The sequence below is a fragment of the Chelonus insularis genome, unplaced genomic scaffold (genome assembly GCF_013357705.1).
Source record: "Chelonus insularis isolate UGA/USDA-ARS -01 unplaced genomic scaffold, ASM1335770v1 scaffold_277_pilon, whole genome shotgun sequence".
Taxonomy (NCBI): Eukaryota; Metazoa; Arthropoda; class Insecta; order Hymenoptera; family Braconidae; genus Chelonus; species Chelonus insularis.
The window spans coordinates 44,663-67,647 of record NW_023276791.1 but is presented as its reverse complement, the minus strand read 5'-3'; the positions used below and the strand labels follow the sequence as shown (position 1 = coordinate 67,647).

The 22,985-nt window shown below is 27.9% G+C and overlaps 1 protein-coding gene across 24 annotated transcripts in view; it reads right to left on the bottom strand.

Annotated features, from left to right (window-relative positions):
* shot (dystonin-like protein short stop) overlaps nt 1-22,985 on the bottom strand; it is a 97,399-nt gene that overhangs the window by 46,018 nt on the left and 28,396 nt on the right. For 16 of the 24 annotated variants that reach the window (XM_035093782.1, XM_035093772.1, XM_035093778.1 and 13 more), the window contains 4 exons: nt 17,343-17,360; nt 16,616-16,675; nt 15,903-15,992; nt 13,869-14,039 (listed from right to left, as the gene is read on the bottom strand). In XM_035093782.1, the coding sequence (XP_034949673.1) occupies nt 13,869-14,039; nt 15,903-15,992; nt 16,616-16,675; nt 17,343-17,360 (339 nt within the window). Of the gene's footprint in view, nt 1-3,844; nt 4,069-5,315; nt 6,416-13,868; nt 14,040-15,902; nt 15,993-16,615; nt 16,676-17,342; nt 17,361-22,985 lie in introns of those variants that run through there. The other 8 variants (XM_035093780.1, XM_035093798.1, XM_035093793.1 and 5 more) reach the window with 4 other exon arrangements.

The window sequence follows — 22,985 nt, the reverse complement described above, 5'->3', positions numbered from 1 at the left end:
AAATGATACTGATCAAAGTAAGATTGAAATTTATTTCAATAAATATACCAACCCAATAAAAGTAATATCATAAATTAATTCCCGAATCGAATATTATTTAAATGCAAAGATAAGCAAAGCATTTAATGAAAATGTAAATGTCCTCCTTAGATCATATTTTAAAATGTATAATACTACAGTACAAGCGAATATGTATGCTAATGTGGTTGATTAAAAGCCACGTTGTAGCAGATTCATATTTTATAAAACCTTTTATCTCATTAAATAAAACTAAGGGATATATTAGCGCTCACCTTTCGATCGTTTATATTTTCATTTATTTATTTTATTTTTATTTCTTTTTTTTTTTAAATCGTTCCCATAAGTTGTCATTTTATTTAATACCAGTACGAAGTATGAACTGACTGCATAACCAATAATTTTATGATTTAATTTCTGCTAATAACATTAGAATTCTACTGAATTATTATCCAGTTATGTTAAATACATAATAATACGTTTAACACAATTATAAACCATTTATCGCTTAGAAAAACAATACATATATCTAGGTATTCCAATTTGATTATTGGATTATAAAAATTCAATGATCATATCTAGGAAAGTCATAGTTATTTTTAAGCTTCAACCAAGGATTGTGGACTGTTTAATATAATTGACAGGATCTTGAAAATAGTTAAAAGCATGAGTAAGAGTTTAAATTTACTTTTAAATCATAAAAATCTAATTTTGACAGGTTTAAGTCGATAAAAAAATTTTTATTACCAAAGAGTGACGGAATTTTTTTGTTTACTATGTAAAAAATATGGAAATAAATCTTAATATATGCATAATAATGATTAAATAATTCTAAAAAAATATATTTATAAGAATAGAAATTATTTAAATTAATTATTTAAATAATTATGATTAAATGGTAATTAAAAATTGATATTCTATTTCAATGAAAGCATAAAAGTAGAAGAAAAGTAAAAATAGAGTAAATTGAAGAGCATAAAATGATTTAATTATTGTATCTAGTTGCTAGAAATTAGATGATGATTTTATAGTTGAAAAAATATCAAATTTTCTACCATGAAATTAATAATAAAATTATTTAAAGAATGGAAATAGAATATAAAGTGAAAATGAAATAATTTCTGAGGAGTTTTCAAATTATTATAAACAGTTGTATACCACAAGCGTATCTCAACCGCAAATACTTAGATAAAAAATAGAGATTTGCAACACCAGGAAGAGCCAATTGAATGATGGTCTTAACTTGACCTATCACGATCTTATAACTGAGAAATAGAAACTGTCTGGTGATGATAGTGGCACTTTATTTAACTACAGATCATTGAACCAAGGAACATTTGTTGAATCGATATTCTTTCACTGATCAATGATCATTGATTTACTATAAGGAAATTGTTCAAGATCATTATTCCTTTCATTCTTAGCTAACGGTCAGGTAGCATCGATTGATCTGAATGTCTTGGTGATCTTGATGCTGAACATTGTTAAGTTAGCATTAGAGTGAAATAAAATAAATAGCACGACAATGAAGAACAATAGAAACATGAAAAATAGATTAAATCATTGCGATTTCTATCAATTAGGCCTTTGTCTCAAGATGTGTCAAAAACACTTGATTGTTCTTTTGAAATAACGGAAGTGTTTAGACTCGCTGGTACAACCCTCGACCTTGATCATGACACGCACACAATTCGCCACATGATGGACGAGTAATTAGTTCTGGTTAGGTGGTAAGAGATATCTTTAAGAGAAAGCAGAACCACAACCACCATGAAATACAATCAACTAACAAGAAAAATGGAAAAACTTTAAACAGGTGAAAAATAATAATATTTTTATTTTAATTATCAATTTCTCATTATTTTGTTCCAGTAATCAATTATCCTATCATCATACTTCAACTTGTGATTTAAAGAAAAAAATATTTTCCAATAGAGTTGACTTCATTTCTATTTTTTACTAGTGATAAAAATTCTCATGCCTCGTAAATAAGTAATAAAAAAAAATATGAGATGCTTTAAAAGGAAAAATATTCAATTATTTCTGTTTTGTAAATGAAAATATTAGAATTTTTCTATAGAAATCAATCGAAAAGAATTGAAATTTATTTTATGTTTAAAGTGGTCATAAAAATAACCATATCAAGCTTAAATATTGAATATTTTCTTCAAATTTTATCCTAAAAACATGTTGATTATAATCAAGGAATTCCAGTGAATTTTTTTTATTGAATATCAATCAGAGAAGACTCATTTCATTCCCATTTGTCATTCATATTTGCCTTTCTGACTGAGAAAGTGGGCGAAAACACACATTGGGCGATGAAAAAGAAAGAATTAAAGAAGGTTTCACCACACAGGTTTTATGGTAGGCCGTAACATTATAGTCCTTGGTTTGTCTCCTTATGGGGCACGATAGCAGGGCCCGACATCACCATAACAGTCTTCATGACGTCAGGTTGAATGAGGCAACATCAGAGAGAAGAAATCCAGTGGGTGAGACCAATTGCTTGATCACTGTGGTGATAAAGTTACACCTATATTTTTGTATCCATCAAAATACAACTTCTTGTCATTCCAAGGGAAAGTTATTGTACACATCATCCAAATTGATGTCAACTGACTTTGTAAATTCAGGTGGCAAGAATGCAAAAAAGTCCAGCACACTTGCTTCTATAGCTTCATTTTATTGAAAAAGGTATTCACAGTTGATAATGCAATAAATAAAATTTTTTTCATCTTCTTTCATATTATCGTTTTAGGAAGAAATATAAATGATGATAATCAACATTCTTGATACAAATAAGGTAATCAGTAGGTGGCTATTAAGATCAGTTGAGCCTTAGCATGATGACATTGATGGCATTGATGCTGAAATGAGCATTTTTGTACACAACTAGTAGGTGTTAGTCGAATGTCAAATTATTAAAATATTACATAATGAATCTATCATTATCAATATTTTAAAATGTCTTCTAATATCTAAGCAGGTATCCAACTAGGTCAACTATTGTCATCTAGCCTTCCAAGAGTTTGCATATCTTTATTTTTCAAAAAAACCATACCATAATAGTTTCTAGAGTTTTCTTTCTACTTCAATTAATTCAATGACAATCAGAGTTAATTGTTTATCAATATCAATATTATTTACAAACAACATTGTAATATGTAAACTCGTTCCTATGCATATTTACAGAGTAAATAAATCAATAGTCAACAAATTGATAAGCAATGACACAAATGTCTTTCAAGTGTAGTTTTTTCAACAACTCTCGATTTCGAGACTTAACTGTCACCATTTCCTGGATTAGAAAGTCTTTAAACAAGATCTACATCAACGATTAACTCGGAAATAGTGAATAATGAAATGTGAGGAATGTTAATTTAGGAAAATTGATCAAGAATTAGATGAAAAAAAATATCAACATAACCACTTTTTTTAAAACCAACAAACAAATATAGAATATACAGAATAATTAATCCAAGTATTTCAATTCACTGAGCTTTCGCTAACTGAGAGAAAAGAGTTCGGTATGCGACCGGCCCTGACCGGATTTGTCTCTTGTTGTTCACAGACAAGTCTGCGACAAGGGAGAAAGGAGCATTGATCATTATTTAAAAGCTTATCTTCTTTATCAATTTGATCAATGGCTCAATGTCACTCTCTAAGGTTTTTTGGACTAAATATGTTCTTATCAGTTGTTTGAACAAGTTGCTAGATGATAACAAATGTATAGAAAAGTCTTAATTGTTGTTTACAATCATTATATATATATATTTTTAGTGGTAATTTGTTATGGAGAAAGTAGCATTTTCTCTTCTCTTACCCGAACAGTTTTGGCAGACTTGGCGTTAGAACTCTGCTGATTGCTGACCTTATGATATTGTTCAGACTGAAGTGACTTCACCTGAGCTCGATTCGTTAAATTCTCCGCTGTACTCTTCTCCTCTCCTCGAGTGAGAGTCGTTGTCTTCCGAATTATTCGCGTCACGATTCGACGTGCTCCATTCTCACCACGTTTCGAAGTTTTCGTCGACTCAATCGACGAACCTATCATTTAGATGGAGATGATGTCAACCAACCCAAAAGACATTTTTTCAATACCCAAGAATCATTTTTATACCAATCAAGTCAATCAATTGAGAATTAATCTAATTTTAAATTATTATATTGTAAATAATAATAAATATAAATAAGTATGCATGAAATAAAATGCAATTTTAATTTATTTGTTCATCAACATTGTCAAGCTTAATCATCTTTAATTCATGAATAATAAATTTGAAAAAAGAAAGAATAAGAACAATAAGCAATAAATAATTTTTTCTTTTCATTTTTTGATGCTAAAAATAGAATGGACCGATGACAAGGAGTGACCTGGTATCCTGAAGGACAACGCCAACGGAATCAAATTGATGTAGGAACAAGTTCCCCCTTACTCTTGTAACATTTACCTATACCGATATCGTTTACGAGGCCTGACCATTTAAAGGCCACGACACGTGGGCAAGATCAAGGTCGAGCTACGACGTCCTGATCAGCTGTTTCCTATTTTATTATTAATCAAAACTAACATGATCTGTTTATCTATAAATGTCTCTATTGTTCATAAATTATTTAACAGATCTTTAATAACTTGTAATTGACATTCTTTATTTTTTATCGTTTTAATATTCAAGTCTTTCATGAGTAATTAATTATCCATCTTTTTATTTTGAATGACTTTTAATTTTGTAATTTATTAATTAACGAATTTTTCTCTAATTATATTCATTATTGGCTTGTTATGACTTTAGTTGAAATCTAATTAGATATTTTGTGTTATTTAATATTCAGAATAAATTAATTTCTTGAAAGAAAAATTATCAATTAATGATAAACAAACATTTTTGAGCTTCAAAAAGTTGATTAATAAATTCTTTGAATAAATTTTTCCTTGAAATCAAAAATTAATTTGTAATTTTTGATAAAATTTAATTGGAACATACTTTTAAATGATCATTCATTATAGAGTAATAAATATAAATTATTAATAAAAATAATTATTTGACAATTTTTATACCAGTAAATAAATAAAGTTTTATATCTATTTACCAAATTTATCTTTAATAAAATCAAATAATTTTTTCAACTTTCCAAAATTGTTTGTTTGATGTTAAAAATTCAGGACGTAATTTCCGTAATTACTCTACTTGTCATCATTCATTCAACAAAAAAAATTTCCCTGACTTGATTGGCTTAAAAAGGAACAAAAACAAAAAAAAATGATTCTCTCAGCATTAAAAGTCTCTGAATACCTAGAATTTCGGTGGACAAATGACGTTTCGTGTGAATCGCCTGCAATTCTGACCCACTAGGACTTGATGCAGCAACATTGTCACGGTCGTCTTCCTCCCGTGTGCCCTGAACGAACAGCCGGCTGCCTTTACTAAACCGGTACATGACTTTAATTTTTTTTTCATTCAATTTCCAAGCACGATTATTATTTGTAGAAACCAAGCACCAATAAACGTAATTAAATTATTTCAAATTCTCCTCCTGCTGGGAGTGAATAATGATGATGACACCAACAATGATGATGATGTTGATTAAATAAATTTTTTTCTTTTTGTCAGCAAGATAACTTGACTCGTGACAAGTGCGAGATAACACAACACTGTTTACTATTTTCAAACACTTGTAAATTAAAGTCCACAATTTCGTAGTAAAACAAATTCACTTATTAAAAAATATTGAATTAACTATCAACCAAATTGATTACATCTTGATAATAGAACCATCGTTTAATTTCTGTATCTCATCAAAGGAAACAACAAATAAATAAAATCCACGATTCACAGGATATTAAAAGAAAAGCACGTATCCATTAACAACCTTTTCCTTTCACTCTGAGAGCACAGAGGCTCCTCTTCCCATGAGGGATAGGAGTGCTCGAAGAACTTCTAACACACTCGCCTCCACGTGAAGATTACGTAAAGAAATATTTATTATCAGAGCAAGAGATTTAGGTGTGAACGTCGCGACGCGAAATGGAAAACTCAACGATGATCACCGAGTGTCAGTTGATTTTATAAAATCTCCATTGAGTTATTCCGGAAATTTTATTCAGGGTTGTTTCCCTCCACTCCATGTGTCGAGAGAGACTCTACCACGCTTGGCCTACACGTCCTTCCCTTCGCTTCATCATTATGCATCAGCTGAATGATGACGTCAAAATAAAAAATGATAATTAAGGAATGCAGGTAAAATATGGGATTGGACGAGTCGTATATAACCATCCGGATAAACACACGAGTGATATTAAAACCACACGCTGCCGCGAAGCCCGGCATGCAGCGACTGTCGCTTAGGGCTTCCCCACCCGCACTTCCAACCGGTCCCGGTGACCAGGAGTTTAACGCGATGGTACCGCGTTGGAGTAGGGAAACACAGCAGAGTCTACAGGTGAGACACACTCAGAGGATACCTCCCCTCCCACTTCCATACCACTTGATATAATCCTCTTCTTTTTTTCCCTCCCTACTTATTAATTGACGCATGCGCATATCACGTCCTCGTGTTCCCCGCGTGGGCGATGCCGATTTCGAATCGCCGATCTCGTCCTTCCTCCTTTCCTTTTGCGGATAATGCCACGATTTGTTGTTAACACTAGTCTCGTCTAAGCCATTGCCTTCATCTTGTTTTTTTTTTCTTTTCTATTCATTTGGTCTATTTATCTATTCAAAATCTTTCACATTGACATCGAAAACCTACGCATCGAGTGGGCGCTAAGGTCTCGATTTAAGGGAACCATATACAGCTTGAAAAACCACGAAAATTTACTCAATGTCAGCTTTAATCATACATAATGTCTTTAATAATAATCGAATATTTATTATTATGAAACCTGTTCCGAACCTAGGATATGATTTATTCATCATCTAGGCTTATAATTAACCGATTTTAGTGAGTAAAATATTTTAAAATTAATCTTTAAATCTGTTATTTATTGATGATTTAATTAAAACAGTAATTAATGCTGTCAACACTGAGTTTCTAATATTTAAATAATTATATCAAATTTATTCTGATTATTAATTAGATAATTAACATTTGAGTATAGTTTATTAATTAATACAAAATAAATAATTTGTTTTGAAATATTTCTTTCTCATTTTTTTGTGATAATTATTTATTTATCTTTAGCAATCGTACTTTCAATTTCAAGTTTTTTACAGATTATATCAATTAGTTGTATCAGTTAATTAGATAATTGACACTTCAACTCTTGAGTAAATGTCCTAATGTGATTATTTTTATAGTGTGTGTATGTATCATTCGAGTCTGTTTGAGTCATACACGGAAGAAAATGACGATTTCAGTCATGTGAATTACATCTACAATGTGACGAAATGTCAATAGAAATCAAGATAAGTCAAGTAAAGTAAAAGAAAAAAACATACGCATTCACTTATTCTTACTTGATCGTCTGTGTCTTCGTTACCGCATGCCCGATACGGTCACGGCCTTACTGTTTTGCTATCTAAATCGTCCAATTGCGTAATGGCCTGGTTCTTTATCCACGCTTTAGTGCGTCAACATCATCAGGTGCTTATGTTTTCGCAGGTTCTTGTAACGAATAGACAATTTAAATGTCTAGTGATTTTACTTTTTTCTTTTTTTTCTCTTCTATTTAACTGCACTTAGTTGAATGAATAAGAGTGTACAAAGAACTTATTAAAAAATTTCACACTACCAATTACCAGATTAAAAGTTTTTTCTCTTGACATTACCAAGTAAAAGCATCAACGTGTGCTGGCGATTTCGTCTTTTATTTTGCGGTATAATTAAGACCTGAAACTGCTAATTACTTTGCAGTTACTGTAAGCATGTCGACAGTAAAAGATGAATGTGAGACAAAGAGAGAGAGAGAGAGAGAGAGCTAACCAGTAAGAAAAAGAGAAAAAAAAAATTACGAAGAATAAGTGCGTATGCAGAATGCGAGCAACTTAAAGAGATCCTCAGGCGGATATGGAGTCATCGCACCCGGGCCCGTTTCACATTAACTTCCGGCACGAGGTTTGCCGACGTCAATTATCCTTCTGTCCGAAATTTTGCTCTTTAAAAAAAATTATTAAAAAAATTGTGGCTGGAAAAAATGAGGAGATTTAATTTAAGAAAAAGAAAGATGATGAGAAAGTTTCTGAAGGTTGTTTTTTTTTTTTTGTTTTTTTAATTTTTAGGAATAATATTAATCATGAAAATTATCAAATATTTTTTAGGAAATTATTATCTTTTATTTCATCACTGATTGTTTATTCATTAAATGTTGGTATTTGCATTTAAAGACTTTATTAGCTTTTGAAATTTTTGAATGATTTATTTTTAAAATATTTGACAAAGTAAATACTCACTAATGATTCATTAGTTAATTTGTTAAATTAACATTTTTGTTTTTGATAAATTTTATTTTTTAAGTTTATCATAATAAATAATTATTATAATTGGCAATAAACTAATTAGTATCTTGTTTTTTATTTATTTAAAATAAAGAATAAATAATAACTATTTAATAAAATTGGTATTATTAAATGATAAAAAAACAATTATTTTTTAATATCAATAAAAATTAAAGCATTCAGAAATTATTATAATATAATAAAAAATTATTTATGAGTTTTTTAAATGACTAAAATATATTTTGAATGTCACTCAAACTGAATCAATAATGAAAATTCAAAACCTACAAAGTTATAAACTATTATTTAACAACAAAAATGTGAATAAAAGTGTCAGCACTGATCACAAGTACCGTTGCAAAGAGCAGCTGGTTTATTTATGTACGTCTGTCAGGATAACAAGGTTCCTGGTGGTTTTTTCTCACTCATGTAAGTGAGAAGAGAAAGGGCAAGAGATTGAAAGAGTCATAAAGATGTGTATTCTTCAAAAAAAAAAAATTGAAATCATCATTACATCTTTTCTCACACTTCACCTAAACTAAACTCAATAATTTCACATACTCACATGAAAGTCAAGCAAAAATTAAAATAAAAAATAGGTATGAACGCACTTTGTGCCCTGAAGGAGAACTTCCCATTCATAAAAATCCGCAATTTTGTCATGTTTTAGTTTTTATTGTTTATAACAAATTACTATTATTATAAACAATACACCATGGTTCAATCTCATCAGGTTATTTATAACATTTTATTGATATTTATCGAATATAATCATAGTAATGATCATTCAATAAATTAAAGCCATTTTTAATTGTTCATAAAAAATTGAAATTGTTATAAACAATATTTTATTGTTTGGAGTCATATACAATCATTGACAACTGATCATTGTATTGATATTGGGCTCAGTTTTAAACAATATTAATTACTTAATAAGTAGAGCCTATTTCTGATGTCTTCTTTACTCAACTTATTTTGCAGTCTTTTTATTATAAACAAAAAACGGTTCGACCGAATTTGTTTAAACTTTTCTTAAATCTTCTTCATTCTATTATCTTTCAAATGAAATTTGTCTGGAGTCGATATCTTTACTGGTTCTCGAGATATTAAAAATGAAAAAAAAACCGAACATACGCCCGTACAATTGTACGTACGTACATCCATATATTTTTAAATCTTCTAAGGTGGTTTTAAATGTCTCAAAACGTAAAGATATATAGAAATTACGAATTTTAAAAATCGATCCCATTACAATAACTTCCTCATGAGAAGTTAAAAAAAATGCAAAAAATCAATAAGAAAGTTGATTGAAAAAAAAAATCGCTTATGTCTACACAATGAGGACATTAACCTCATAAAAAAAAATAGCATTAATTAGTCAAATAAACGTGGCTTCTTCCTAACGAAGTTAAAAAAAAATACACGTCATGAGGGATTAAAAGAAACCCGACACGATCAGTGATATTCTATATCGTCAAGACTTTTTCAGAAGCACGCGATTGTAAATTATTTAATCAATTATTTTTTTTATTTCATTTTATTCAGCAAGGTATCAATTGAGAGTAAAGACCTTGCGTGCGTGCACAGAACACTTGATTAATATTTTCGCCGGAGGGATAGTATGCATTGGAATTAAATAGCTTGAACAGAAGAATTATTTTTAACTGATGCTAAGTTCTATAATAAACATGGGCGTTAATCACGGACAAACAATTATCATAATCAAGATTATGCAGGAACGCTATATAACACCCACATAAAATTACAATATACCATGCTTACTTAATTTTCTCAATGAAAAATTTCCTAAAATGGTGACACTCGACGTCACAATTTAAGACTTATGATTTAATATGAAGTAAGATATTTATTTTTGATGTAATCCGATACCGTCCTTAGATACAAATAATATATTAGAGAATTGTTTTATTTATAAATAAATAAAAACTAAGGTGTCTCATGTAGCGATTTAATTTCACTTAACTTGCGAAATAAATCGCGACGTGTTATTTTGACGAATAAGGCTGGATAAAGATGATTGCGTAATATTTTATTCATTAGACTTATACGCGTATCGTGTGTAATCACTTGTAGAGTAAATCGCCAGACCTAATGTGTTACCTTGACCGACAAAGAGAATAGAGAGAAAACAAGACTGATTCACATTCAGTACAGAGTTCATCAGCTTCTTACAACAAATATCCCATTTTTTCCTATGTTCAAATTTAATTTAAAGATAAATAAATAATAATTTATATTAAACGAAACTTGTTCAATCAAATTCATTTATTACATAGTAATAAAATTTTTATCGCTTTGTTTATAAGAAATTTATTTATGCTATTAAGTTTAGTATTTAACCTCACTTTTTATCTTAACTTTATACATTTATTTATTTAATTAAATTAAACTACGAAATCTATTTAAAGAAGTGAGTTAAATTTTTTTTAAATTATTTACTGATACTTAAAAAATTGTTTATTGATTGATCTTTCATTTCGCAAATACAACAACCTTCTTAAGTAAATAATATTTTTTATTGAATTAAAATGTATGTATTTGCAACAAGAATAATAATCGCAATAATCTAATGTAAGCATTAGATTGTAAGGAGTAAGATTAATGGAGAGAAATTTCTAAGAAATAAAAACACTTAGAAAAACAATGGCATTAAAATACAACCTGTGAATAATAATATACATCAAATGCTCCAACTAATTGTGAAACAAGGGCGTGAACGATCGCATATCTAAATAAATGGCAAACTGTTCAATAATTCAAAGGACAAAGACTAGGCCATTAGACACGATACATCAGGAAAAGGAATTAAAGGTAAGTCACATAAGCTTACTTTTCAGCCACCCACGTTATGTTGTCGAATGTAAATGAATTTAATTTTCGTGCTAAGTTGGCGCTACTAAATAAAACCTTCAACAAGAGACATCTAGATTTAGTTACTAATAAAAAGCTATGGATAGTAAAGAAGACTTGAACGATATTGCAGGAAGCATCAGAACCATCACAGTCATAAACAGAAATCTCTAATACCTACAGACACCAATAAATATGAGAGAAAATATGAATTCAAAATATTTTACAAAGAACTTTAATTATTATTATTTTTACTTAATAATTAGCATCTACTGGTTTAAATGATTTTGCAAAGGATTAACAAAGACTTTAATAAATGGGAAAAGGTGGCTGCAAACTTACCTTGCGTCGCCATTTCTGCGGCGCGCAAAAAAAAAGAGATTGCTCAATTAGAAAACGAGTGCACTGCAAACTCTTGAAAATAAAAAAGTAAAAAGCTTTGATAATTAAGCTAAATAGATAGTATTTTTTTTTTTTGTTGTCACTATTAATAACATTTTACTCGCAAATTTATTCCTTTTTTCATTTTCTCCTATGAACGCCATGAATAGAATTATCTTGGATCAAATCCAGATGCAATTATTTGTCACCCTTTAGTCTCAGTTCAGTCTGATAAATGATTGATTTTACATTTTTGTCTCTAAGTTAATTGAATTTAATTTAATTATCCACTTAAAATATTCTGCTATGATGATAAAGTGTTTTGATAAAATTTCAAACATATTGTATTAATTAATTAAAATAACTCTGATGAAAAAGATGTGAAGATATTTTTCTTTTATATTTTTTGTTTGCTAAAGAAAAAACTTGCTAAATGAAAAGTGCTCATGATATAGTATTACTTGTGAATGTAGTATGAATGGTTTGCGATGGAATTATTTGATAAGTGTAAATTCTCTGGGTGAAAAGCTGTTGGTTAATCGTCAGACCGAATGTGCCATTATCATGTACAGAGACATGCTATGAACACTGAGTCTCTCTGTTCGCGTAACTCGGTTAGTCAGTTTGAATTTTTTTTTTTTTTTTTGTCATTCTTCAGACCATATTTCTAACCACATTTGATATGCCTAACGTCTTACTCATCTAATATATTTTCTGAATCGTCAAGTATTATGAGTATTAATATAAAAATTCCACCAACTGATTAGATAGAAAAAAAAATATATTTTTATTGCTCATAAATGTCTGAATGTTCGAGTGACCTATAAATCTTGAAAATAGCATACTTGATTTTATTTAAAAAAAAAAAAAAGATATGTACATATACCTTCTTGTTGATCTTTGAATAAAAATCTATTTTAGCAACAAACTTAAAAAAAATAGCAATAAATAAAAATGTTTATTCCAATTTTTACAATAACACAATTGTTTATTGACCTTGATCTTGATCTAATGTGCAGAAAAAAAAAAAAAGAAATAAATTTTTTTTTATGATCATCTTTAAAACCTGTTTGAGAATTTAAAAGCTAAATTGAATGCTTCAAAAAAGTTGCTTTTGATTACTTAGACTGTCTGACTATTTTGGATATCATTTCCCTAAATGACAACCGGAAATGATTTGATAGTTACAACCAGACTTGCAAATAAAAAAAGAAAATATATAATATTTTTCAACTATGAAAAAATGAATTTTATGTCTGAAAAGAGTTACTTGAAGAGAAACCGTCGTCTTAAAAGATGCTTTTAAGATTTATGTGTCCTCTTGGTTATGCAGAGGCTTCATTTCTTCTTCAATTCAAAGGACAAAAAAAGGGACTGTCAACTTTCCGGACCGTCACAAACGACTCGACGGAATTCAATATGAACGTAGCTTTTCGTGTAGTAATTTGTATTCCCGGTGAATTTCAAGCCCCTTGAAAGCATTTGGCAAAGTGCCCTACACTCTGATTGACGAAAATATTTCGTTTTCCGTCGGTTAAGTTGAATAGTCTTTTTTTTACTTTTTTGGACGAAAGTATATATTGGAAATAATAGTCACGTTAAGCTTACGTTTGATATTTTCTAAATAGCAATTGTGATAATAGTCCAGTAGCCATACCTAGGGATTAATTATACAATCACTACAAATCCTAGTGTTTTATTTTAATACATTAAAAGTGTTTTAATATCACGTCACCCATTGGATTAACATTGTGTTGTTTTTAAAACATTTTCAAGTGCTTTAAATGGATGACGTTATATTAAAACACTTTGAATGTATTAAAATAAAACACTAATATTTGCAGTGATGATGCTAAAAATTTTTTGACGACGGATTCTTGTAGTAGTCACTGAGGAGAGCATTTGTAAAAAATTTTTTCACTTGGAATTTATTATTACTATTGTTTAAACAATATTAAACATTTGCAACATGCGTTTATCTCCTGTCTTTAATGCTGTCTTTAGTGTAAAAGCAATAATAAGAGCATTAAAATAATCCGATCGAAAGGCGAACGTAAATATGGATGAAATTTAATAGCATATAATATATATATTATGTTAATTTCTATCTTCTATTGATAATGATGATGTTGATAAGTAATTTAAGGTCATGTAACTTACCTGGAAGTGGAGTATGATAGTCCATATTAAACCTAACGTTAGTTTAGGATTTCCATCAACAATATCTTCAGCTCTTATGTTAACAAGTTTGATTTTTTTGTATCGTAGAAAGTCCAGGGCCATTTGAACATTCTGCAGCATGTGAAAACGCATTCGACCTCTTTCTCGTGGCTAAAAAATTAACGAAAAAAGAAGATTAACATGATGTCAAGTACAACAGTGATATAAAAAAAGAGTATTGACTTAAGAAAAGGTTTACTTTTGAAAAATAATTTTTTGCTATCTTTTCTTTCAATTAAATTCTCGATCATAAGATCATGTATTCTTTAAAATCAACACAATCAAAAATAAAAAATATTTTATTAATAAATTACTTAACTCCTTTTATTAAAATATTTCGATATTAATAAAAATAATTGAAATTGTATTTGATAAAATTATTAATAGCAGTAGGTGTCATTATCATTTTTTATCTTATAAAAATTTCTTCTCATTATGATAAAAAACAAGCTATTCATCAATTCACTAATAAATCAATCTTGAGTAAATATCTATCCACTATTAGCAATTCATATTGATTATCCATAAATTAATTGATTGATAGCTAATAAATAATTTTTAAAAAAATTTCTCAATAATTCCATCCATCCAATCTTGTCAATGTTGAATTTTATGAGTTTCTTTTTCCAATAGCAGTAGAAATAGGATGATAAGACAGACAGGTATTGATCGTACTTTCCTCCAAAGTTAGATTGCACAAAATAGACGATGGTAGAAACTACGATTACCTAATAATTGTAAGTTAACGAGTCTAGAAGGGTTAATTTGACTGAATATTTTACCACTGTACTAGTACTCTACATACATTTAAATGAATAGTATGTAAGATTAATTGAAGTGTCAATTTACTGCCATGTTTATAAGCGTGAATCAAAGGTTTTCATAGCTCAAATGAAAGCAGAAGAGCTAAAAAAGCAAAAATCAATTGAATCCCACGGTATATTTGACCCGAAAACAAATCTACACTTGTAAGTCGATAGATTAACATTTAATTGCGTCAGTGGTCACGATTCTTGTATATAAATAATCATGGACAAGTAATTATCGACGCGTCGAGGTGAATCACGAATAGCAATCGATTGCTTCGCGGAATCCTCAGAAGTCTGTGTACCAGTACAAGCTAAACACACGACCTGATTAGCTCCAATTGATCCACGAGTGTGAGAGTATCGAGGATAATCATTGCGACCTGTACTTCAAGTGAAAATCATTAGTCAAAGTCCAGGTCAAAGAGAGCCGATCATTGATGCCGATACGAATAAGAAAAATGTTTTTTGCTTCAACATGTAATGTTGGATATAAAAAATCGCGATTTGAGTTTGATAAGATCTGTTTTATTCAGACTATTTTTGGATGTTATTTGAGATAAAAGAGATCGTTAGTGAATCGTCTTTTAATTAAAATAAATTTAATAGAATATAAAAAATTATTGTTACATAATTAATAGGTAAAAGATGGAAGTTAAAATGGTAAATTCTTATTTATGTTTAGAAGAATGATGATAAGAAAAATAGAAAAAAAAAATCATTTTACAATTCAGATGCTAAACTTTTCTTCTTTGATAATAATAGTAATACTTTTAGTGACTTTGACAAGAATTGTTGGAGTATTTATTTTTGGATAGATGGATGAATAAAATTTGTAGTCTTGAATTAATTTGCTTGACCTGTGTGCTATTTTGAGAAATTTTTTTTATCAGTCAGAATTAATAGATTATGATTTGAATTTAAAATATATTTTTATTAGAATTAACATCAGAGTATGGACAGCATTTGAAGTACACTCGAGACTTGACGAAATTTTAATTTTTATCACAGTTGTAAAAATAACATTATGTTATTTTTAAAAATTGAATATAATATTTGTAAGTCAGTGTTTTTTATGTAATCATTTTTGTTAAATTATTTTTACTAATTTTGAACTGCAAAAAATTATTTTAGGAATTTTTGTTTGAAAAAAAAAATCAATACTTACAAGGTGTTCGCCAGAGAGCACTTCCAGGAGAGATATGAGGTTGTGTCCATCTCGAAGATCTTCGAATAAATCTCCGACATGTCTGCTTGCCTATAAAAATACAGATTGCATTAGTATTTATCTAAATCCAATTTATGTATTTAATTTTTTTTATAATAAAATAAAATGAAATACAAAGAAAAAATAAACTGGAACTGCAATTCAGCTAAAGCAAAATAAAAGTACGAAGAAAATAAAAACATTAAATCGACATTGAAAAATGCCAAAGAAATTATGACTGAAATATTTTAATTATTAACATAAAAACATAAATTTAATTTAAAAGTACTTTGAAGTATCAGCTTTTAATTAAATAATAAAATATTAACAGATAATTAAAAATAATTATTGTTCTATATGTCACATTGAAGAATGTTTTTTTATTAAAACCGCATGTTGTCGATGCGTAAAGCGTGACGAGAATACATGAGAGAGAACTTACATATACGAAAGGAGTTATACGTGCAAATACAACAGAATGCTCATAACATACAAAATAAGAGTCGATTGTAAAAGAAGAAGATAAAATGAAGTCAATAGGCTATAAGGAACAAGTGTGTAGTAGAAAAGAAAATAAATGAGAGCTTCTGTACAATAGAAAAATAAGTCGAAGATTTGTGTATTGTAAATCATGCAACACACTCCTCTTTATGAGGAACAAAGTGCAAACTTACAGTAGGAGAACAGCATGGCTGGTTGTTGACGACTACACACACATGTAGACATGTGTAAGTCTGAAAATGTTTACCAACACCAAATGTTAGATACAGAGTTACCCTTTTATTTAATTAAACTAATTGTTTTTAATAAAAAATATTTGTAATAAATATTGTGGTCAAGTTTTTATTTTATAAGAAATTTTTTATTCAATTTTTATCAATTAAATTTATTTAATACAAGCTTTTGCCAATTTTTTATATTATAATTAATATCATATTTTTATTTATTGACCAAGGCTAGACTGTAGCAACTTTAAATCACTTCAAATTTTTCTCAACAAACTGTACATTTTTCATTTGTTTCTTTCAGGTAAAAATGTTTATAAATATGCAAAAAAAATAGTATACACATTAGAAAACAAAGATTAATAGTGTAAATACATTAATAGTCTTATAATAAATAATATTTTGGTAAAGGACTCGTGATAAGTACACCGACCATGTCATCTTAAAATTTCTTAAAAAATTATTTATCATAAATAAATAAATTTATTATACAATTTTTAATGCACTTACACTATTAATGTTTATACGATTTTTTTTTGAATACTTAAAAATATTTTTTACATGAAAAAAAAACGAGAAAAAAAATTGCATAGTTTATTGAAAAAATTTTAGGTGATTTGAGCTTAAATATGAGAAAAAAAATTAGAACATGAGTGAGTTAAAAATGATTTCATACCTTGACGTATTTCCAATGCTATGAATTGCATGAAAAAATACAGAAAAAATTCATGAGAAAAATAATTTCATCATAAAAGTAAACTACAATCCATTAAATTAATTCATATCGTGTAAAAGAAAAAAAAAAGGATTATCTTCACATGTGTAATAATTGTAAGTAGATAAATGACAAGAAGCACTTTCAATTAAACTTGGTTGTGATTTCATAAAAGTGAAATTTATAAAACAAACAAAAGTTAATAGTTATGATATCATGTGATGGGAATAATTGTTGAAATGAATTATACAAAAGCATAATATGACTTTTGAAATGTAAATGAACAATTGAAAGACTCTAATGACTTTGTTATACGGTTATTCAAGTGGATTAAATTGTAATTTCACACGGGAATACATATAAAGAAGTTTGGTCAACAGAGAGAAGAAGTTGGTTAAATTTTTGGACATTGATAATTTTTGTATACTTTATTTTAATGTGTCTGCATTCCTGAAATTCAATTGCCACAATTTTGTTCTTCGTAAAGACTTTACTTTAAAACGCATGAGTGCAAAACGAGTATAATTAAATGTGGACTGTATCTTCATCCAGCTTGAATTACATTTGACGTCAATGGGACCACTTATTTTTTGTCATCATCAGAACATTTCTCAGACTTAAATTCAACTTAAAATACTTTTCTTAATAATATATTTACCCTTTATATAAAAAATATACATTAAATGATACGTTTTTAGGTAATTTATCGGTCATAATCATTCCCAGAATCCTTTTCAATTACCTTAAGTATCATAATTGTTACCTAAATGACCAATTTTCTCTTCATTTACCTCTTAAGAATCAACTTAAGACAATTCTTTTAATGAAATTCTTCCTAACTAATATTGACAAATAATTATCCAGTAATAAAGAATTTTCATAATGAAGAAAAAATTTATTTTTATTAGAAAAAATCTCATTTAAGGTATTTCGATTACTCCGGGTTGTATAAAAGAAAACCCAGGGACCTTTGAAATGAAATTAATATTTTTTATTAAATATACACACTAGCTTTTTACATATTGATTAATTTGTCTTCCATTACTTTGAAAAACATAAAAAAATTCAAAAAAAAAGATTAATCCTTATTTTATAGTAGAGTTAAGATTAAAAAAATGATTGAGTTCTAAACGATTAATCGATTTTTTTTTCATTGAAATAAATCTTTTATTTTCTAATAATTTTTAATTCTAATGCAGTAAAACAAATATTAAGAAAAAATAAATCTCCATCGAAATACCTTAAAAAATTTGTCTTTCATTTTATGTTAGAAGAAAAAATCATTTCATATCGTCATGACTTTGGTTATTATTCAAAAAGCATCATTATTATGTTGAGTAATAAGAAAAAAAATTCCATCAAAAGTTTTCACTTTAGAATCACACTAAAGAATAAAATTAAAATTTATTTGAAAGCATCATGTCAATATATTTTTAATAAATTGTTTTTAGGAATTAGTTTTTGATTACCGAAAAAAAAAAAATAAATAAATAAAAATCATGAAAATTTACACATTATTTTCTTTTATGATTCCCTTCCTGTCGGTTCATTACGAAATTGAACGTTGAAATTACCCGAAGAGAGCACCCACTTGTAGATAATTGCGAAATATAAAAGAGAATGAAAGGGAATGAGATGGTAGGGCTGGTAAAGGTTTTTGCTCTGGACCATTCGATTGGTTGGCAAACTTGAGAATTGGTAGGCGATGAAGGTGTCCGAATAAGGTTAGACTCAAGCAAAGCAACTGTATGATGTGGGCGCCATGGAATATCACAGCTGGTGTCTTGTGGTGGCTATTCAGTATCTTGGTAGATTAACGAGAAATACAACCAGACACCATCAGAAATTAATAATAATCTTATAACTATAAAATACCTTTATATTAGTGTGCACGCAATCGTTAAAATCAGTTAACATCAAATGAGCCAATTATATTTCATCCATGACTCATTTATGATTTTTCTCAGTACATTTTATATTTTGGCTTCAAAAATCCGCTTAAAGAAAAATGAGAGACAGGTTGTGAATTGCTAAGTAATTACTACGTTGGTAAAAACAAGATTAATTAAAATAAGAAAATCATTCTGATTGCTCAGTTTTGTTTTTTAATTGTCAAGAAAAAATTATTTTTTTAAAAAGTCAATTTTATTTCAGATGTTTCTCCAAAAAAGTTGAGTGCAAATTATTTTCAAGAATTTTTGGATTAATCATTTTTCGATTAAAATTAATTATTCATCATTTTAATTATTATATTTAGATTATGAATGTCTATAATATTTTTTAATAATTTTTAACAATTCATTAAAAAATAACCAATATTATTATAGTTTTAATACTTTTTTTCTATGTGAGCATAATGTCCCAACATTTCACGTAAATCTTGAAGTGTTAGTTTGTTTATGAAAAAAATGCATTAATGTAATGGGCACTCATCCTTTGAAATAATCTTATTTATTATCAATAACATCCTCATCCTTAAAAATCATTTCCAACATTCAATTTTAATTCATATTTTTAATTTGACTGATTCATTAATATTCATTGTTTTAAAATATTTACAATTTTTTTTTAGAAAAATTAAAAATGATTACTTCAATTACAATCCTGTCTAAAAGTAAAATATTTATTTCAACACTATTTACTATAATTTAAAAATTTTTTAAAAATAAATATCAATAATTAAAAAATAATAATAATAATAAATCTCTCCAACATGAATAAAAGAAATATTTGATACGACAAAAAAATGATCTATTCATTAAAAAAAAAATAGTTATTAATCCTTGTTGTTGAATTTATTCATCAATTCACAGGTAATTAATACGTCTCAAATGAAAAAAAAAAATTTTCACTCAAATAATGCAAGCAGCAACTTTGAACTACTCAGCAAAAAAAAATACTCAACAAAAACTAGAAATCATGAAAACTATAGCAGCAAGGATAGATCAACACCTTGACTCTGCTACTTTAGTTGCATCACGAAGGTCAGCCCGTCTAACAACAATAAGATACTCTATAACGGATTGCGAGGGAGTCTCCACACTCATGAACACAAAGGAGAGTACATACGACAAAAGATATAAATTCCCATGGCCTTGTTTTCTTCTCAGGATCCGTTTTAGCAAATTAATGAGTAGAAAAGGTGGTTATATTCTTGGGTAAACCCTAGCCTTATTTCTCAGATATACTTAATTCAGCTTGATACTGACTTCATACAGAGAAGCAACTAACAAACAAGCCCATACACATATTCATAACAAGGGAAAAAAAAATTTCAATGAATATTGACAGATTGGATGAGAGAGAAAAGTTGGTGAAAGCGTAGCTCATGTGATCATAAGCTGTCAAATGAGTACGATGATGACTTGAAATAACTCTTGGTCGAGATAATTCAATCCGTATAAGGTCTTGATACTGAGTTTAAACTCAAGTACACCAGTACTACCCACGAGTGAGTCACGCGTCTTAAATGGCCCTTGCGAATCAGAGTAACATTGTATGAATGTCTTCTCTCTGGACATTCGAAGAATTCTCAATGACATAGCTTTGCACTTCCGGCATCCTAGAGATCATTACTGAAACATCACCAATCTATTTTCAAACGCACAAAGGATTTACTTTAGATCCTTTCAACATTTTTATTCACTTTTTTCTTGTCTTTACTTTATTTCATCTTTTTTATTTTTTGCTCTTTAAGGAATTATAGATTAAATGATGATTCACTAACCTTTAGCTAATTTAGATCAATGATTCAATGGCGTGTTAACTAATTTCAAATAAACACTGCAGCAGAGACTAGAATTTACTATTAAATTTATCAAGAGAAAAAAAAACTTTAAATTTACTTTTTTTTTTTCTAATGAATTGGACCAAAGGATGTCTTTATTTATTTTTTAGTTTCAACTATTAACTGACTTCATTAGATCATTAGCAATGAGGTTGGAAAAAAATCAATTATTGAATAAAAGACAAAATTTTGTAATGAAGTCATTACTTGTTTAAGAAGTGTATCAAGAACAAATCATATAACTCTTCTAATAATTATTATTTAAAAGAAAAATTTTATAATCACTAGCTTCAGTCTAATCATCAATATGTATAAAATCTTTACTTGTTCAGGAACTAGAGAGAATAATTGTAAATATTTTATTTTTACTAAAGCTAAATATTTAATCATAATTTTACAGTTTAAGTAAATTAATTCAATCCCATTTATGTTAAATAAAATAAGTTTATTATTAATATTATTACTAAATTTTTTTTTTCTAAGATTGATTTCATTATTCATAGTCCAATAGATATTTGATTTAACTAAATTATATTTTTAATTTAAGTTCTGTAATTTATTATAAGCTGTAACATTTCATTTAGAAAAATATAAAAATGATGATGAATTAATTTTGAATACAATTAGTGAAATATTAAATGATTATAATGACAAAAAAAATAAATAAAGAACCAAATTTTGTTACGAAAATTAATCTTAAAGTATAAAATTATTAATAATAAAATTAAACAATAAAAAAAAAATGTTTTTTTTTCAGAAAGGAAGAAAATGATAATTAAAAATAATCATTCCTACTATTTTCTAATAAGTTAGAAATATTATTTTTATTATATTTTATTATTAACAGTCCTTATTAAAGAATTAGTTTACAATTCTTTTAAATTTCAAAGTTATTTAAACTATTCTGTAAATTATTTATTTTATTTAAGACTCATAAAAATAAAATATCGAAATTTTTTACACATTCAATATTTCAGCAATATTATTCTGCAAATGTTAAAATAATTATTATTATTATCATTATGAAAATAAAATTATATTCTTGGATAGAGAATATTGTATATTGTTACGACATTTTTAAGTTTCCACTCAAACAACCATCTACATGAGCATAAAAACCATAATGTTTAATAAAATTTTCGAAGAAGCCAGTTCGATTATCAGAATATAAGCAATAACACGCATCTCTTGATTCCTCTCACTCATTTGAGCTCTCTATACTTCTTTTTACGATTCCGTTCCTCTTTTTTTTTTTACCAACATCAGCAGCGGCTTGCTTTGTATAAAGACTTTTACTATAAACAGGATGAAGCTCTATAAGAGAAAGGGAGAAGACTTCTGTAAATGATAGACACCGATAAGACGTGTTTTAGCTTAAACAATGTGTTTGTTCAGCTTCTGTCTGTTACCATATTGCATTAGCCTTCACAGATAAAAAAATTTCCAGGATCCATGTCAGACTTGGTTGTGAAGATTGACTACTTTTTATGCAAAAAAAATTATTACAGATGTAATTGACCCATTTGAATGCACTTCTTATGATTAACCGGATGCTGATGATTGATTGAAGTGGAGAAAAAAATTTTTCAATATTACTCCTCTCTAATTTTAAAGCAAAAATCAAGTGGAATTAAATTTTATAATCCATTTATTTTGCTTTTAAATTGATAAAGATATGTTTTGAGATTTTTTCAAGTTAATTTGCCGACTAAACAGCAGGAGAAAACATTTAGTAATAAATTAGAAATATTTTTGAATATTCATAGAATGATCTATATATGAAGATTCAACGAAAAATGTATAAAACACTAGCAGAT